Raw genomic sequence first — 17,228 nt, 5'->3', positions numbered from 1 at the left:
TGCACAGCTGCCTTGAGTCTGCTGTGCCTGGGAGTCACCCTGGCAGCCTGACCTGTGTTGGAGACTTTGCCTTCTGCTAGTCCTTTGATGTGGTCAGTTCAGTTTCCTCCATACTAGCTGGAGGCTGTGGCTGGGGGCCCGGGGGCCCCACAGGCCAGGGCTCTGCACTGGGCAGCTGCTATGCCAGGGGCTGCAGGTTGGGGTTTGAAGTTGGCAGTCATAGCACTCATGGCTCATGGACGAGGGTTTCGAATGAGAACACTCCTCATCTCCCAGACACACTTCTACACTTCTGGTTTTCCTCCTATTGGACTTGTTCATGAGAGACCAGTTTGTACCAACAGAAACTGCAGATAGTCTAGAGTCTTGTAGTTGGACTTCTCTTTGTATTCATAGGCTTGCACATGGTTGTTGTTGGTTTTTTTTTTTTTTTTTTTTTTGCTGTTGGGAATCTATCCTTAACTCCCTTCCCTGACTATAGAAAAATCAAGTATAATCTGGGAACAAGAATATTTTCTGTGTACTTGTTCTGATGCCACATGTACAGACCTCATACATATACAATAATGAATAACTCAAAAGAGAAATTTTAATATGCACACTCCCTGCCACCCAGAGCCAAGCACTGTGTGTGTGTGTGTGTGTGTGTGTGTGTGTGTGTGTGTGTAGCATCAGATCTGTTTTGCTGTTAAAGGGATGGAATTGTTAAGTCAGGCAGTGTTTTGACTTGAACTTCCCCCCACCTTCAGAGAGCATTCACTTCCCCATCAGGAGAACATTTTCCTGAGGGTGGGGTGTGTAGCTCAGAGTGCTTGGCCACATCCAGGAAGCCTTGGACTCAGTCTCCAGCATAAAACTGGGTGTGGTGGCATACGCTCATAATTGAAGCATTCACAAAGTGGAGACAGGAGGATTAGAAGTTCAAGGTCATCCTCCCTTCACAGAAAGTGTGAGGTCAGTTTAGTCTACACTAGACCCTGATTTTTCAATGAATGTGTAGAGAACCCAGGGGAGTTCTGAAGTGTTGTTTTTCACTGAACACATTTCCTGTGTTTTTATGTTTTATAGTTTCCTGTTATCACTTTAAGTAATTTTAACTTTTCTGGTGTACATTAATATGTACATATCATGATATGTCACAGGTAAAGCCTAGTGGATACTGCTTGCATGTGTTTTTCCTTCTATTCCATTCCTGCCTTTGTCTCAGAGACTCAACATTTGCCATGAATTCTGTTTATCTTTCCTTCTTTGAAGCGCCTGAGTGCCTGTTATACACTTGTGTTTTCTTACATTTAATTTCACTTGCTTAGTAGAAATCTTTAGAATCTTCAGAATGTGTGTGTGGGTGTGTGTAGACATGCGCACACCCGAGCCCTTTTGAAGGTTCGTCTTTGTATTTTTGTTTGTTTGAAACAGGGCCTTACTATGTAGCCCAGGCTGGCTTTAGACTCAGAGATCCATCTGCCTCTGCCTCCCTAGTACTGGAATTAAAAGTGTGCACCACCATGCCAGAATAAGGCCAGCTCTTTTAAATGTATACTGCATTTCTTTGTGTGGATACACATGCACACAGGGTACATGAGGATATTGGAAAATAAGTTGCAAGAGTCAAATCTCTCTTACCTTGTGGGTTCCTGGGATGGAGTTTAGGCTGTCAGGCCCGGAGGCAAGTGCCATTATCCACAGAACTGGCTTCTTCCTCCTTGCTTTTGTAATTCATCCAGGTTGTGAGATGCTCTCCCAGTCCCATGTCTGTGTCTGCACAGGCCGCTGTGATGGTTAATGCTGCTGTGAATTGTGGACACATAACCTCTTGCCTGTGTACATGGTTTCTCTGGAACTACAGGGCCACAGGACACGTGTACTTGACATTGAGCATAGTCCACAAATGCTTCCAGAATGATCATCTTCCTCAGTGCTGCTGGGGTTGCAGTGATGCACCATCACACCTGACATCACTCTGATTTTGCTATTTTTTTTTTAACTTTATTTTTATCTATGTGTATGGATGTTTTCCCTGCACGTATGTGTACTGTGTGCTTGCCTGGTGCCTGAGGAGGCCAGAAGACGGTAAAGGATCTCCTGAAATGGGAGTTAGTTGTGAGCTGCCATGTGGGTGCTAGGAATAGAACCTGGATCCTTTGCAAGAGTAGCCAGTGCTCTTAGCCATCTCTACAGCTGCTGGTCTTCCCCCACCCCCACCTCACCCCTCTGTATCTGTCTGCCTCTCTGTCACTCTGTCTCTCTTCTCTCTGTGTGTTGTGTGTTTGTGTTTCTCTAGTAGAATATTTTTCATATGTTAACACACCCCCTCCTTTTTTCTTCGTAAGGACAATTTAGAATACTTTAAAACCACGCCTGTGTTTCTGGAACACTCAGGTTGTTTGTAGCTTTTTTTCTGTTAATGCTTCAGGAGAAACAGTCTTGGCATTTGTAACACTTTAATTTCTTCTATTGCCTTATTGTTTTTACATCTATTGAAGTGAGTTTCAGAGTACTTGGTGCTTAAAATGGCAGCACTGTACAGTGGGGAACGGTGCTCACTGTCCTTGTGGAGGGTGCCTGTAGAGTCTGAGAAGACTGAATGAGACAGGGGTAAGTGTGAGGTGCTGAGCCTGATGCCCAGAGGGTGCTCCAGAGCAGCTCCACAGTTCTTCTCAGCTTTTCCTCTTTGCGGGCACATGAATTGCTATTGGGGCAGAGGCCATAAACTCTCATAGTCCTGTACTCCTGCCAAATATAGCAGAGGTCTGTCTTTCTTAAGCATTTCTCAGTCACTGAAAGACCTGTGTATCGGTCCATTTTGTAATAGGAAAAGCAGGAGGTTTTTAAATGTTGTATTGATAACATGAATAGTAACCATGAAAATCACTTCTAAACCCTCCCGACAAGAATTGGCTCTGCCGTTGTGTGATGGGTCAAAAAGTTAGACACGACTCTCTTGGGCTTGCAGTCTGCAAAGGGGGTATGGTACACCCCTGGGGCTCACTAGTGTGTGTGCACACATGTGCACATAAACTCCTGCCAAAGTGGGCAGCTGTGTGTGTCCTCTGCCAGGGCCCCTAAACGTCTCTCCATTAACACAGCAGCTTTGTCAGCAAGTCTCAGGAGGGTTAGGGCCCTCTGAAGAGATGAACAATTCATCGGCTCCATAGAAAGCCATGAACAGGATCCTTGCACCGTGTTCATTTGGGAAGGAGGGGAGGATTTTTGCCTCCTGTAGAGAAGGCTGAACTCAACTGAGCAACGAGAGGGTGGGGCTGCAAAGTTCAAGTCTTCCAGCAGCTGCTAGCTTGGCTGAGTGAAGGAGCTGAGCTAGGGTTGGGGTGAGAAGATCTGGGTGGGGAGGCAGCCTCTGTTGCCTCAAATCCTGGGAGAATCCACCTCAAAGTCCACTGTGGAGAGATGGGCGTTTGTGGAGGTTGATGGGAGCTTGCTCATTCTGGCTGCCAACACTTTGGATGGGTTTCTGCTAATGTAGTGTGTAGCTGACAAGCAGCGTCCTGTTGCCTGTTCCTCTTGTAACTCAGTCTCCAGCCATGGCTGAGAAAGGATGGGCAGCAGCGCTTCACTCTCCTGGTACCACTCTTCCAAAGCCAGTCCCTTTGCTTTCCATTCGGCACAGTATCAGCACAGTATCGCAGAGCTGGTGTGCACCTAACTGCAAACCAGGAAAAACTTAGAAAGCTGGGATTGCATCTGAAAGCTGTCTCTGGTGTTGACTGAATTCTCTGGAGAGTAGAGAATCCACCTGTTCCTATCCTTGCCCAACACCAGGGCTTCTGGACCCCCTCCGTTAGGGTAGGCCGGCTGCTGTTGAACCCCTGCAGCTGTCTGGGAGACAGTGGTGGAGATTAGGAAGCCCCAGAAGGGAGTTTGCTGTAGAGGGTGAGGTAGCCGGAGGAACCTAAACATCCTGGCAGGGCAGGATGCAGAATGGCATCTCAGCAGTCTCCTGTGGCTCTGGAGGGACACGGGAGTGGCACAAAGGGGAACTCCGAGCTTCTGGCTCTCACAGATCCTCAGAAGGAGACAAAGCTTAAGACATTTCTATACCCCACTATGTTTACTACCTCCAGTCTCCCAGACACACGTCTCTGCTGCTCCAGACAAGGGGAGCACACCCTAACCGAGGTACCGGGGATCCAGAGAGTTGTTGACATTACAAGTCGAAGAAGAAACCAACAGGAGTGGGAGGGCCCCAGAAGAGCTGGGTGGGGTGTGTACCCAGAAAGGGTGGCACCAGGACATTTGGCATCCTGTTGTAGCCGAGAAACCATTAACCATGCCTGGAGCCTCAGAGGGTCTTTAAAAGCTTAGGGGAGATTAAGACGGGTGCCAATCAGCCAGCCAGCTCTGCGGGAGGCAGAGGTACAGGTTCCAGAGGTGTGCCAGGAGCCTCGTCCCTTAGCAGCTCAGGACACAGTTGGCTGTGATCCCAGCGGAACAGGCTGCACATAGTATAAAACTCTGGCCTGGACTCTGCAGTAGTCTGGAGTAAGCAGGCCTGGTAAGGAAGACTTCACCCAATAGTGTTTCATTCTTTTTCTGATGTTGGTATTTTACCTTTGAGATTTGTTTCATACCCACTCTTCTGCTTGTGCCTTAGTTCAGACCTCGTGTCTCAGATCTGGATAGCAATGGCAGTCCCTGCTGAGCCTTTGGGTCACAACTTTTGGGATTTAGTGAGACCTGAAATTGCGCCCCCCCCCCCCCCCCCCCGAATTAAGTCTCAGCTGTGTCCATGTGTCCATGCTGCTGCCTCCATATCTGCTTCCTTCCAGTTTGGGTCTGGTGTGTGGTTGAGGATTAAACCCAGGGCTTATACATGAAAGACAAATGCTCTGCCGACTGACCGCAACAGCTTAACCACACCCAAAGCCTGCCAGGCCTCCTCATCCATACCTGCTTGTTCTTTCCTTCCATCTGTAAATTCCTCTCCCTCCTCCCTTCTCCCTTCTCCCTTCTCCCTTCTCCCTTCTCCCTTCTCCCTTCTCCCTCTTCCCTCTTCCTAAGTACCTCAGGTATTTCCTGTCTTATCTTAACTATTACTCTGAGAGGAGCCTTTCTAGAATTCTAGAATTCCCCCATGCATACCTGTCTGGAGAGAGCTGGCATCTTCCTTTCCTTCCCAGTTCAAGTGCACCTGAGTACACAGTTCCATGTGCTTTTAGGATGTTCCCAGGCTTGTGTTTCCCTTTGCATTTGCTTGAGAAACATTTGTGACTTCAGAGGGAAGGAAGCCCATGTTCAAGAAGAGACTGTTTGTACCCTGCTTAGGTTGTGTTGTAGCTGCTTGTCAACGTGTTGCAATCCATCATTTAAAACATATTATCCTAGATTTAAAAGAGACAGGAAAGAAAGGGATGGGACATATCGTAGTAGTCGGCCTGGTAAGTGCTTTTCTTCTGAAAACTGCCCTGTGTATTTCTGTAGAATTCTGTAGTATTCTGTATTTCTGTAGCCAGAAAGTCTGAGAAAAGCATGGGCCCTCTGAAGCTGCTGCACCACATTCTGGTGATTGGAGCCTTAGCTGTCAGTCTTTCACTTGAGTGCACACTGCTGTGTCTCCTGTGTGTAATTTGCATGGGCATGGTGTAAGTACAAGGCTGTATTTACTGTTTGATTTTTTTTTTTTCTCTCTCTCTCTCTCTAGCCTCTTGACCTCTTGACACCTGGTCCAGCCTATTTGTCCTTCTGGCAGGTGGCTCAGTTACTCAATATATGAATAGTTTATCCCTCCTGTATTCAACATCTATGTCTTCTCTGAGAACAGCCATGCTGTTGCTGGTGGCCAGGGTCTGGCCTAAGTGTGTTCGGGTTCTTAGTCTCTTATTAAAGGGATTGATTGAAACAAAGACACACTCAGATTGCAGAAGGAACAAGGGAGCTTTATACAATGGAGAATGACAGAACAGCCTGATTCACTGGCAAGGCAGACTTTGTGAGTGAAGATTCTGAAGGGCCCTGATTAGTGTTGCAATTTCCCTTGGAGAAAAGGAGGGGTTTGGGCACTAGGAGCATAGTTCTGGGTAGTTCTGTCTTACTTGACAGCTTTCAAGCTAACCAACCATTTCTCTACCTTGCAAGTCCCTTCCCATCTGATTTTAATTATATGCATATCCAGTGAGATGTGACATGGTAAACAGGAATATTCCTTAAAAGTTCACTTTGAAGACAATTTGCCTGATTGTACATGGACTCCAAACCAGGTCAGGCCAGATCTTCTGTGGCCTATCTTCTGTACCGAGACCCAACCCAAAAATGTTTGAGTACTATCTAAGATTGATGGTCATTGAGACAAGGAAAAACTTAGTCTATTCAGAAAAAGGTCTGTGTGCAGCTCAGTGCATGCAGGGGTCTTTGTTGGTTATGCATCCCTAGGTTTAGAGAGGGGTATGTGTGTATACATGGTACATATAGGTAAGAGTGGGTATCAGGCTGCCAAGTGAATTATTAGAGTGGGGTGTGCATAGTCCAAACAACGTGGGGTTCATGTCTCACTGTGACAGACCTCTAGACCTACCCCGTCAGTTGGCTTACCAGCTTGTGCTCTGAATATGACTGGGCCGTAGTGACAGGAACTTACAAGAGAGCACCCTCCACAGCCGTCCTCAGCAGAGTCGCGGCAGACATTGTGAAACTTGAACATCTTCAGATGGAGTTGTAACTTCAAAGCTTCCTGGGGCTTTGTAGGTAGCATGGGTAAATGAAGTGGTGATCGATTTCAGATTTTCTGATTATTCAGGAAATAATCCCTGACCAGTGGCCTTGGTTTCAAAAGGCTGTGCTGGTGCCAAGATGGGGAATGTGCTGTGTGCTGAGACAGTTATGTCCTGTGTAAGCAATAGTGCCTTTCTGCTAGAGACACATTTTTCCAGGTAGAAATGTTGAACCTCAAGAAAACCAGGGCTTCATGTTCAATTCCATCTTTTAAATTATCAACTCCTCCCTCCCCACACACACACAAAAAAAACAATAAAAACCCTCAAAAACAAAACAAAAAACACAAACCCACTAACTGGGCAGAGCTAAGCTGTCTCTGGGGCAGTTCTGACTCTGACCTATCCATTATGGCATCTTAACTGTCCCCTGCTTCCTCAGGCACGGCACACAAGTGGTCCCACACATGGCAGGACGATGGTTTCCTGTTGAGCCTGATTCCTTATAGCCAGTCTAACCATTCAAGAAAACATTTTGAATACTTTGAATCAGCTTTCAAACGCCAGACTTAAAGTTGAGGCTTGCCTTCGGTGCTCACTGGCATCTTCTGGCAGGTTTGATCCAGGCTCCCTGGTAGGTGTTAAGAAATGTATCAGTGGGGTTTCTGAACCAGGAAACTGGAATTTGAGTTTTCTCATCTCTCCCACGCATGCTGGCTTTCCTGCCTTCCCCTCTCTGCCTGTCTACTTTCCCCCTAATTCTCTTTTTGGTCTGAAAAGTATTTTTCCTTCTCTGGGAACTGTGTGGCACATGGCCAGCCTTAGTGCTTTCTTCTTATTCACACACCAAAAATAACTTTTAAAATCCCTTTTCGTTGTCTTGACCATTTTGGGGAAGCCTCAGCTCATGTTGCATTAGTCTTCCTGACATTGTTTTTGGGAATCTTGATAACTCTCTCATGGTTTGTCTTGGTTATGTACGCTCCTTTTTCTGTCCCTTTACACATAAGCGTGTAAAGTTGGATTGCCTCATGTCTATAAGCCATGCTTGTGTAAGTTTCTAAAGTGGGCAGTAGGCCATGAGATACACTCCTAGGTGTCTAAAAGTTGTTTTTCCAGAAGGTTGGGGATAGGAGACTTTTCCTTGAGCTGGGAGAGTTTTGCTGTACCAGCTCTGGCTAGGGAAGGCATAGGAACCCTTAGGATGTAGACATTGTCTTACATTATCTACTACCTGTTGCAGGAGGCAGCTGCTTAGATATGTAGTAAGTGAAAAGTGGGGGAGAAGCCACAGTATGCAGGTTACCTGGAAGAGTCCTGGAGAGAGAGGCACTGCTAACTCAGCAGCAGAAGTGCTGCTTTAAGAGTTAAACCACAGTGACCAATGGAGAGGTCAGAAGCCCTGACAACCACATGCTCAAGGTTCTGAGACATTAGAAAAGCATGGGGGTTCTTTGTGGCCAGAACAGGAACTAGTAAAGAGGAGGTGGGATCTACAGGCTGAGGCTTCTTTGCAACAGGCTCTATTTTCCAGTGCCTGCTACCATTCTGGAGCCTGTGATGGCTGTGCCTGATGACAGTCGCTGGGCCCCTGGAGCCTGTGATCGCCGTCCCTGACAGTCTCAGGGTTGGTGTTATCATAGCCAACTTCTTAAAGCATTTTGTGTGCTACCCAAGGAACTAATTTATTTTTTAGCTTTCTATTTTGACAGAATCTTAAGATGTATACAAAGTTGTAAGAATCATGCCTGGAACTCCCATGTACCCAGAATATTTACATTCTCATTTGCTTCATCATTTTCTTTCTATATATTCTTATATATGCATATAAACATTTTATGACTACCTGAGATTAAGTTAGTATCCCTTTACTGCTGGATATATGAATGTGTTTGTCCCAATAACAAGAGCATTTATTGTTTTTTTTTAATTGTTTGTTTGTTTTAATGATTTAGTATAGGTGGGTAATAGTGGCTCATTCCTTTAATCCCAGCACTCAGGAGGCAGAAGCAGGTGGATCTCTTGAGTTTGAAGGCAGCCTGGTCTACAGAGTCTAGGACAGCCAGGGCTACACAGAGAAACCCAGCCTTGAAAAACTAAAATAACCAATTAAAGACTTTGTGTGTGTAAGCATAAGTATGCCCATGGAGACTAAAAGGGATGTCAGATCCCTTGGAGCTGGATAGGCATTTATGAACCACCCAGTGTGGGTGCTGGGATTTGAACTCTGGTCTTAAGCAACAAGTGCTCTTAACTGCTGAACTATTTCTTCAGCCCCCAAATTGGATTCTACAGTTCTAATCATTACCATTTGGAGAAGTGATACAGAGGATTGGACCTGTGGCCTCGAACATGCTAGTCATGTGAGCTCCATTGTGCTACATCCCCAGAAACATTTTCTTATCTAATTACAATGATCCAGGTCAAGATTAGGATGGACAAAGCATTATCCTGTCCCTGTTGCTATTTAGATTGCATCAGTAGGGCAGCTGGTACTTTCCCTTCGTTTGAGATCTAACCTGTAAACATGTATTTTGTTTATATAAACTGGAAGAGATTCTTTCTTGATTATAGGCTTCAGAACACTTCAGGTATTATGTAGAACACTGCACTTTTGTTTACCTGATCACTTCCCCATGAATAGACTCAGCTTGTACATTTTGGTAGGCGTTGTCTGAGTTGTGAGTCCTGTGTCCTATCCAGGCCGTGGTATCAGTGTTGCCATATTGTAACGATCGCTGTAATGAGTAGTTTTGATTGGATCAAGAAGTACCTTGGACATTAAGGCACACCTTATGTCTTTGAGGACTTTTCTAAAGAGAATATGTGGGCACCGTTCCTTAGACTGAGAGCCTATACTGAAAAAAAAAAGGAAGAGCCAGCTAAGGGTCAGCATTTCCCTCTGTGTGTGTCTGGTCTGCTGAGATGGAGCCAGTGATGACACTGCACCCTTAGTACCACAGCTGTGTGAGTTCCTGCCATCAAACCGTACCTCTGGTGGATTGTCCCTGAAGACTGTGAGCCAAAAACAATCCCCCTCCCTTCTTAAGTTGCCTTTTGTCAGTTATTTGGTTACAGTGATGAAAAATATGTTATTATTAATGTTGAATTATAACATAGGATAATTGGTTAAGGTGTTGTCTTTTCTAAAACTCCCCCCTGTATCTGGCAGCTTTCCACTGTTGTGAAAAAGCAACAGAAATAGAAAGAAATATCTTGAAAGTTGTTTAACAGTTTCAGAGGATTCAGACAATAGCCACTTGGCTTCCTCAGTGTCTGAGGCAGGACATCGTGATGAGAGCAACAGTGGCAGAGCAAAGGGGACTGACTTGCCTCAGGGAGCCAGGAAGCTGGGTCCCCTTTGACCTGCTCCTGGTTAAGCCCTAGCTCCCCAAGTTCCATGGCTTCCCAGCAGTGCTAACTACTCAGACCTGTGCCTCTGGGTGCTGCAGAGCTAGATTGTTGGACTGTGCAGCAGCTGCCGGGACCTTTGAGGTTTTCAGTAGCTGTCAATCCTGCATTACACCAGCCTCCCAACTACTGCCTGTGCCTCAGAATCTGTCCTTCCTTCTAGGGTTTTCCTGGCCTTTGGTGGAGAGGAAGGACTTTTCTTTCCAAGGGATGAGTCTTGCAAATGTAATGTCTTTGTGTTCACCTTTACCTATCTGGGCCATGTCCATTAGGCCCACTTCAAAACCACCCTTTCTTTCCCTTTCGTGTGCTTTCATGAGCATCAAGTATCTGTTTAATGGTTGTTCTTGGGTGAGATGTCTGAATCTTTTTCAAACAGGAACTCAAACACCAAGAGCCCAACTGGCTCTGCATGAGGCAGGGCCAATCTCAATTTGGGGCTCATCGGTTATTGGATATTTAAAGGCCCTTTTAGGTTTGATCTGAGCTCTCACAGGGCTGGGCGGTACTGAGAACTCCACATAGAACCTCTGTGTGCTTGTGTGTATGCATGCACACGTGTGTGTGTGTGTATGTGTGTGTGTGTGTGTGTGTGTGTGTGTGTTGTTGTTGTTGTCAGAGGACAGCCCTTCCATCCCACATGCCTAGAGCTTGCTAGGTAGGTCAAGCTGGATAATCAGCCAACCCAGGGGATTGGTCTATCCTTCCTTAGCTCTGAGATTATAAGTTGGTATAAAGCCAGCTAAAGGGTAGAGGTACTTGAAGGTATAGACTGAGTCTCCTACAAGTATCAGGGGAGAATCTGTAAGGAAAGAGGGGTTTGGAAGCATAGCTGGGTAATATGAAGCAGGGCAATACTTTGCAAATAGTATGGTTTATGTTTTTCCTTTTCCCCTCTCTGTTCTCTCTCCAGACGGGCTCAGAACTCAGCCCAGTTGATGGACCTGTTCCAGGTCAGATGGACTCAGGGCCAGTGTACCATGGAGATTCAAGGCAGCTAAGCACCTCAGGGGCACCGGTCAATGGTGCTAGAGAGCCTGCCGGACCCAGTCTTCTGGGAGCTGCGGGTCCTTGGCGGGTAGACCAGAAGCCCGACTGGGACGCTGCCTCAGGCCCTACTCACACTGCTCGCCTGGAAGATGCCCACGATCTGGTGGCCTTTTCGGCCGTGGCCGAAGCTGTGTCCTCTTATGGGGCCCTTAGCACCCGGCTCTATGAAACCTTCAACCGTGAGATGAGTCGTGAGCCTGGGAGCAACGGCAGGGGCACCCGGCCTGAGAGCTGCTCTGAGGGCAGTGAAGACCTGGACACGTTACAGACAGCCCTGGCCCTTGCAAGGCATGGCATGAAACCACCCAACTGCAATTGCGATGGCCCAGAGTGCCCCGACTACCTCGAGTGGCTGGAGGAGAAGATCAAGTCTGTGGCCATGGAGGGAGGGCAGGGGCGGCCCAGGCTCCCAGGCACTCTGCCTCCTAGTGAGGCTGGCCTCCCAGCCCCAAGCACCAGACCACTCCTTAGCTCTGAGGTCCCCCAGGTACCTCCCCTGGAGGGTCTGCCTCTGTCCCAGAGTGCCCTGAGCATTGCCAAGGAAAAAAACATCAGCCTGCAGACAGCCATCGCCATCGAGGCCCTCACACAGCTCTCCTCAGCCCTCCCTCAGCCTTCTCATTCCACCTCCCAGGCTTCTTGTCCACTCCCTGAGGCCTTGTCCCCTTCTGCCCCTTTCAGATCTCCCCAGTCCTACCTCCGGGCCCCCTCATGGCCTGTGGTTCCCCCAGAGGAACATCCATCCTTTGCTCCCGACAGCCCAGCCTTCCCTCCAGCGACTCCAAGAACTGAGTTTTCTGAAGCATGGGGCACTGACACCCCTCCAGCGACACCCCGGAACTCCTGGACTGTACCTCGCCCAAGCCCTGACCCTATGGCTGAACTGGAACAGCTATTGGGCAGCGCCAGTGATTACATCCAGTCAGTATTCAAGCGACCTGAGGCCCTGCCCACCAAGCCCAAGGTTAAGGTTGAGGTCCCCTCTTCCTCCCCTGCTCCAGCACCATCTCCTGTTTCCCAGAGGGAGGCTCCCCTGCCATCTTCAGAGCCTGACACCCACCAGAAGGCCCAGACCGCGCTTCAGCAACACCTTCATCACAAGCGCAACCTATTTTTGGAACAGGCCCATGATGCCTCCTTCCCTACTTCCACAGAGCCTCAGACTCCTGGTTGGTGGGCCCCACCAGGCTCACCCGCCCCACGGCCTCCTGACAAACCACCCAAGGAAAAGAAAAAGAAGCCCCCTACCCCAGTTGGAGGTCCTGTGGGAGCAGAGAAAACCACCCCTGGGATCAAGACCAGTGTCCGAAAGCCCATTCAGATCAAGAAGTCCAGGTCCAGAGACATGCAGCCCCTCTTCCTGCCTCTCAGGCAGATTATTCTGGAAGGGCTCAAACCCCAAGCCTCAGAAGGACAGACGCCTCCGCCTGCCCAGCTCCCTGTCCCGCCTCCTGCCTCCCAGAGCTGTGCCACCCCTCTACCCCCAGAACCTTCTCTTGCGCTATTTGCACCTAGTCCCTCTGGGGACAGCCTGCTGCCCCCTACTCAGGAAATGAGATCCCCCAGCCCCATGGTAGCCCTGCAGTCAGGCTCCACTGGCGGCCCCCTGCCCCCTGCCGATGACAAGCTGGAAGAGCTCATCCGGCAATTTGAGGCTGAATTTGGGGATAGCTTTGGGCTTCCCGGCCCTCCTTCGGTGCCCATTCAAGACCCTGAAAGCCAGTCAACATGTCTGCCAGCTCCGGAGAGCCCTTTTGCTACCCGCTCCCCCAAGAAGATCAAGATTGAGTCTTCAGGGGCTGTGACTGTGCTCTCAACTACCTGCTTCCATTCAGAAGAGGGAGGACAGGAAGCCACGCCCACCAAGGCTGAGAATCCACTCACACCCACCCTCAGTGGCTTCTTGGAGTCACCTCTTAAGTACCTAGACACACCTACTAAGAGTCTGCTGGACACACCTTCCAAGAAGGCCCAGGCCGAGTTCCCCACCTGTGATTGTGTCGGTAAGTCTGTCCGTTTGAGTGTTAGAGAAGGGTGTGGGGCAGCCTGGTGGGCTGAGGTTTCTGTGGCCCCTTCATTTGGGAGATGGTTTAGTGAAGGCCTACCATTGTGCTATGTCCTGGGAAACGAGCTAACAGGCAAGAGGGAAAAAATCCACCTCCCAGGTCATTCTAGATTCTGTGAAGCTGACACCACAGAGGCCTTCCTGCAGGAGGTGGTGCCTTTGCATGGCACTGCAGGGCATCAGCTAGAAAGGAGCTGTTCTAGGGGTTAGGGGTGCCTTGTAAACATAGGATTTGTTTGGAGTCTTTTTGGCCTAGCGAGAGCACAGTAGGATGAGGTAGCTTGAAGTGGTGTGCAGGAGTCAGGTCAGTCAGGGCCCAGTGGCCAATGTCAGGAATTAGACTCGACCCTAGAAGGAACAGTGGGTTCCTGAGGGTTTGAAAGCAACTGATGTCTTTGTTATCTTACACGTTTTCAAAACTTCTGACTTAGGGTGGAAGGAGAGATTATCCAGGAAGTATAAGGAAAATGCCATGAGCTATGCAAGAAAATGTGTGTGCCTGAGAGGGAGAGTGGAGGGTGGAGGGAGCAGGGGGATGACAGTTCTAGAACAGGTCTTGGGTCTTGGCTGCAGCAGTGTTCACTCAGGGTGAGTTTGGAGGGGACGTGCACTCTGGTATAGGCCCAGAGGTAACACGTGCATGGGTTCTGACATGGTTATGTCTAGGCTCTGGTGTCCCTGTGCCACAGGTCAGGGGATAAAGAGCCCATCAGCTTCTAGGCCTTGCCCTTGGGCACCTTAGAACCACCACCATGGACTGACCATCTCAGAGTAGGTCCTTGGTGTGGTGGCAGCCCTGGATCTGCTCTGGCTTCTGTGTCCTGCTTAAGAGAGGCCTACAATCAGCACATGTATTTCACGTGACAAAAAACACACAAATATGCTCATGACGTGTCACAGACTCTGACTGCGTGATGCACAAAGGCTGTCTTCTGCTTTGTCTTCCTACTTACTATTTGTAAGGTGCTTGTCCCAGGGCTGGGGAGATGGCTCAGCAGTTAAGAGCACTGACTTCTCTTCCAGAGGTCCTGAGTTCAATTCCCAGCAACCACATGGTGACTCATCTGTAATGGGATCTGATGCCCTCTTCTGGTGTGTCTGAAGACAGCTACAATGTACTTATATAAATAAAATAAATAAATCTTAGAAAGAAAGAAGGAAAGAAAGAAAGAAGGAAAGAAAGAAAGAAAGAAAGAAAGAAAGAGAAAGAAAGGAAGAAAGGAAGGAAAGAAAGAAAGTGCTTGTCCCACTTAGTGAAGAGGCTCTGGACTCTCATTCTTTCCAGTTACCCCAGACTCCAGGGTACAAGACCTCCTAAGGCCATGATAGGATTCTCTTGGGGAACAAAGAGCTGTGCCCTGGGTTTTTCAGGGGTGAACAAGTGCCAATCAACAGCTCTGTTTCTTGTTAAATATGACTAAGGTATGGCTGTGAAGACCCCCTGATCCCATGTCCAGATCACAAGAATTTCTCTCCTTGCCCAGTGTGTTTGCATGTCTGCCTCACTTGCTTGAATGTAATGTTCCGATCTCCTTACCTAGTGCTTAGGACTTAGTTGTTCCTTAATAAATGTGTTATGTGTTAAATCATGGCCGTGAGAGTTGGTCAGGGCCGATGTAGAATCTGAATTCCAGCTCCATCGCTCACTACCTGGTAATGCTTGGACCCTTCATCAACCTTTAAGTTCACTCATAGAGGGTGATGACCTGGAGTAGGAGGCTGCCAATAACATCAGTTGTATTCATCAGTCACTACCTCACTGAATCCCTAGTACAGTTACATGATGTGAGGGCTGTAGCTGGCTCCATTTTAATGTGAGAGAATGAAAGTCAGGTTAATACTTTTTCAAGATCACAGAATGGTGGAACTGAGATTTGAACTTAAGCACTTGGGCTTCTAACCACCATGTTATTCTCTTACACTTTTCTTTTAACTTTTTGTTGTATGTGTGTGATGCAGGGAAAGCCAGAAGAGTCTAGTGTAGTTGCTTTTCTCCTTTGTTAAGTGGGTTTCAGGGATCAGATTCCGGTCTTCCGGACTTCAGGCTTGCACTGCAGACCTTACCACTGAGCCATGTTGTGACTGAAACTAGTTAACTGAAATGCAAGCCCTAACTACACCAAACAGCAGTGGGATCAAGGGGTTTGCTCTCAGCTTCTGGAGGGCCCCAGGCTCCCATTGTAAAGGGACATCCAGTATTAGGTTAAAAGCATCTAGTGCCCTGTATACAGAATGGTTCTTTTCAGCTACTCTGGATAGACTATATGAGTCAGTCTCAGAAGATTTTCCAACAAAAGAGCTGAGATCCATGACATATGGGGAACTATCCCATGTTCCAAAAATGTATCTCTTACTCTTAGTGGGCAGGTTTATATAAGTAGTTTGCAGGGATGTAAGGTGAGACTGGCAAATCCATTACATATTCATAATATATGCAGAAGAACACTTTTCTTGCAGAGGACTTGGGTTTGGTTATTAGCACCCACATGACGGAGGTTCAAGCCCGTCTCTCTTGCTCCAGTTCTAGAGGATCTGAACTTTTAGCCTCTGTGGTTGCCAGGTACACACATGGCACATACATAGATGCAGACACACACTTGTACACAACATTTAAAAATATATCTCCTATAACATAGTACAAGAAACTTAAATACCATGAGCATTACCCATATGTGAGAATTACAGAGCAAGATGTGGTGGCACACACCTGTAATTCCAGCACCTGGGAGACTGAAGTAGAATCATGAGTTTGAGTCCAACCTGGGCTACATAAGTTATAGGCTAGTTGGTGCTACATAGAAAGACTGTCTTAAAAAAATAAAAACTATTATGGTTTTCTTGGGTGTTTGAATGGGGTACATCTAAGTTCTCTAAATCTTGAATGCTAAAATTAAAGGCAGGCATGAAATTTCAGAGTGGATCTACACAGCGCAGAAGGCATTTGCTCTCTCTCTGAGAGGTGGTGTGATCATTACTGTTGGGTGTATGGGTATTAAAATATTTCTAATATTTTGAAGTTTTCATTGGAGATACCCTGTTTGCCCTTAACCCTCCTGTGTGACCTTGACAGAGATGGGCAGGACACTGGGCTTCAGGGGACTGCTGTGTCCCTGTTGTATCCATGCTCAGTAATGGAGAAATGCCCAGAGGAAAAAGATGAGGACAGAATGAACCAGACTACATTTTAGTAGGAAAAGCATCCTTTAAGACCTAGTCATCATTTCGTAGATGAGGAAGCAATCTGTGTTAGCTTTTATCGTTGTCTTAATGTATCTGGGGGACAGCCAACAGGAAGCTGTGGGGACTAGCACAGAGCCCAGGCAGGAGGTTTAGGTGAGGGGGTCAGGGAAAAACAGTGCAGATTTCAGAGTGCATTTTAAGCCCGTCCATCCTGTCTAAAGAAGTGGCTACAAGAAAAGCTTCTCCTTTTCCTGGAGCAGGGTGGAAGTTGAGGGGAGGAATGACATTGTTTAGCAGAGGTGGCTGGTTGCAGTGTCTTCCGGGTGATGTCAGCAGGGACAGTCCTGAGTGGGGAACACTAATTTACCTTGGTTTGTAATCATGTAGAATCTCTTTCCTGCAGCTTTCGTTTTGTGAAGATTTGTCCCCTTCCCTTGCATTCATTTTGATATGATATTCTTAATTTTTTTTTTTAAGTAATAGAGTATTTGGATAAAAGTGGAGACTCTGGGCCCAAGTTAGGAGGGTATCAGAACTCCCTGGCAGAGGTGAAGTCTGAGTTTTAGAGGATCATAGGAGGTAGACATAGGAGTTGCTAAGGAAATGCTGAGGAAGGCCTATGAGGATTGGGGAAGTGAAAGGGCATGCAAAACCCCCGGAGGTGTGAAGAGAGGGAGAGCCGCTCTAGTGTGGCTTGGTGTGGCCTGGTGTGTGAGCTGGGAGTGGCAGGAGAACAGTTTCAGGGAAAGGAGGGAGTGATACTAAAAGCAGAGAAACCAGTTTACAAGCTCAAGCAAGTAATTGTGGGTGCCTGGTTAAGAGTGAATGCCAAAGGCCAGGTGTGGTGGCGCACACCTTTG

At 47.6% G+C, this 17,228-nt stretch overlaps 1 protein-coding gene across 4 annotated transcripts in view; it reads left to right on the top strand.

The window, feature by feature from the left end:
- Positions 1–17,228, top strand: part of Tet3 (tet methylcytosine dioxygenase 3) — a 95,154-nt gene that overhangs the window by 38,377 nt on the left and 39,549 nt on the right. For all 4 annotated transcript variants that reach the window (XM_076939964.1, XM_034511365.2, XM_076939966.1 and 1 more), the window contains one exon: positions 10,987–13,126. In XM_076939964.1, the coding sequence (XP_076796079.1) occupies positions 10,987–13,126 (2,140 nt within the window). The remainder of the gene's footprint in view (positions 1–10,986; positions 13,127–17,228) is intronic.

The sequence above is a fragment of the Arvicanthis niloticus genome, chromosome 9 (genome assembly GCF_011762505.2).
Source record: "Arvicanthis niloticus isolate mArvNil1 chromosome 9, mArvNil1.pat.X, whole genome shotgun sequence".
Taxonomy (NCBI): Eukaryota; Metazoa; Chordata; class Mammalia; order Rodentia; family Muridae; genus Arvicanthis; species Arvicanthis niloticus.
This window is presented reverse-complemented; position numbering and strand designations above follow the sequence as displayed.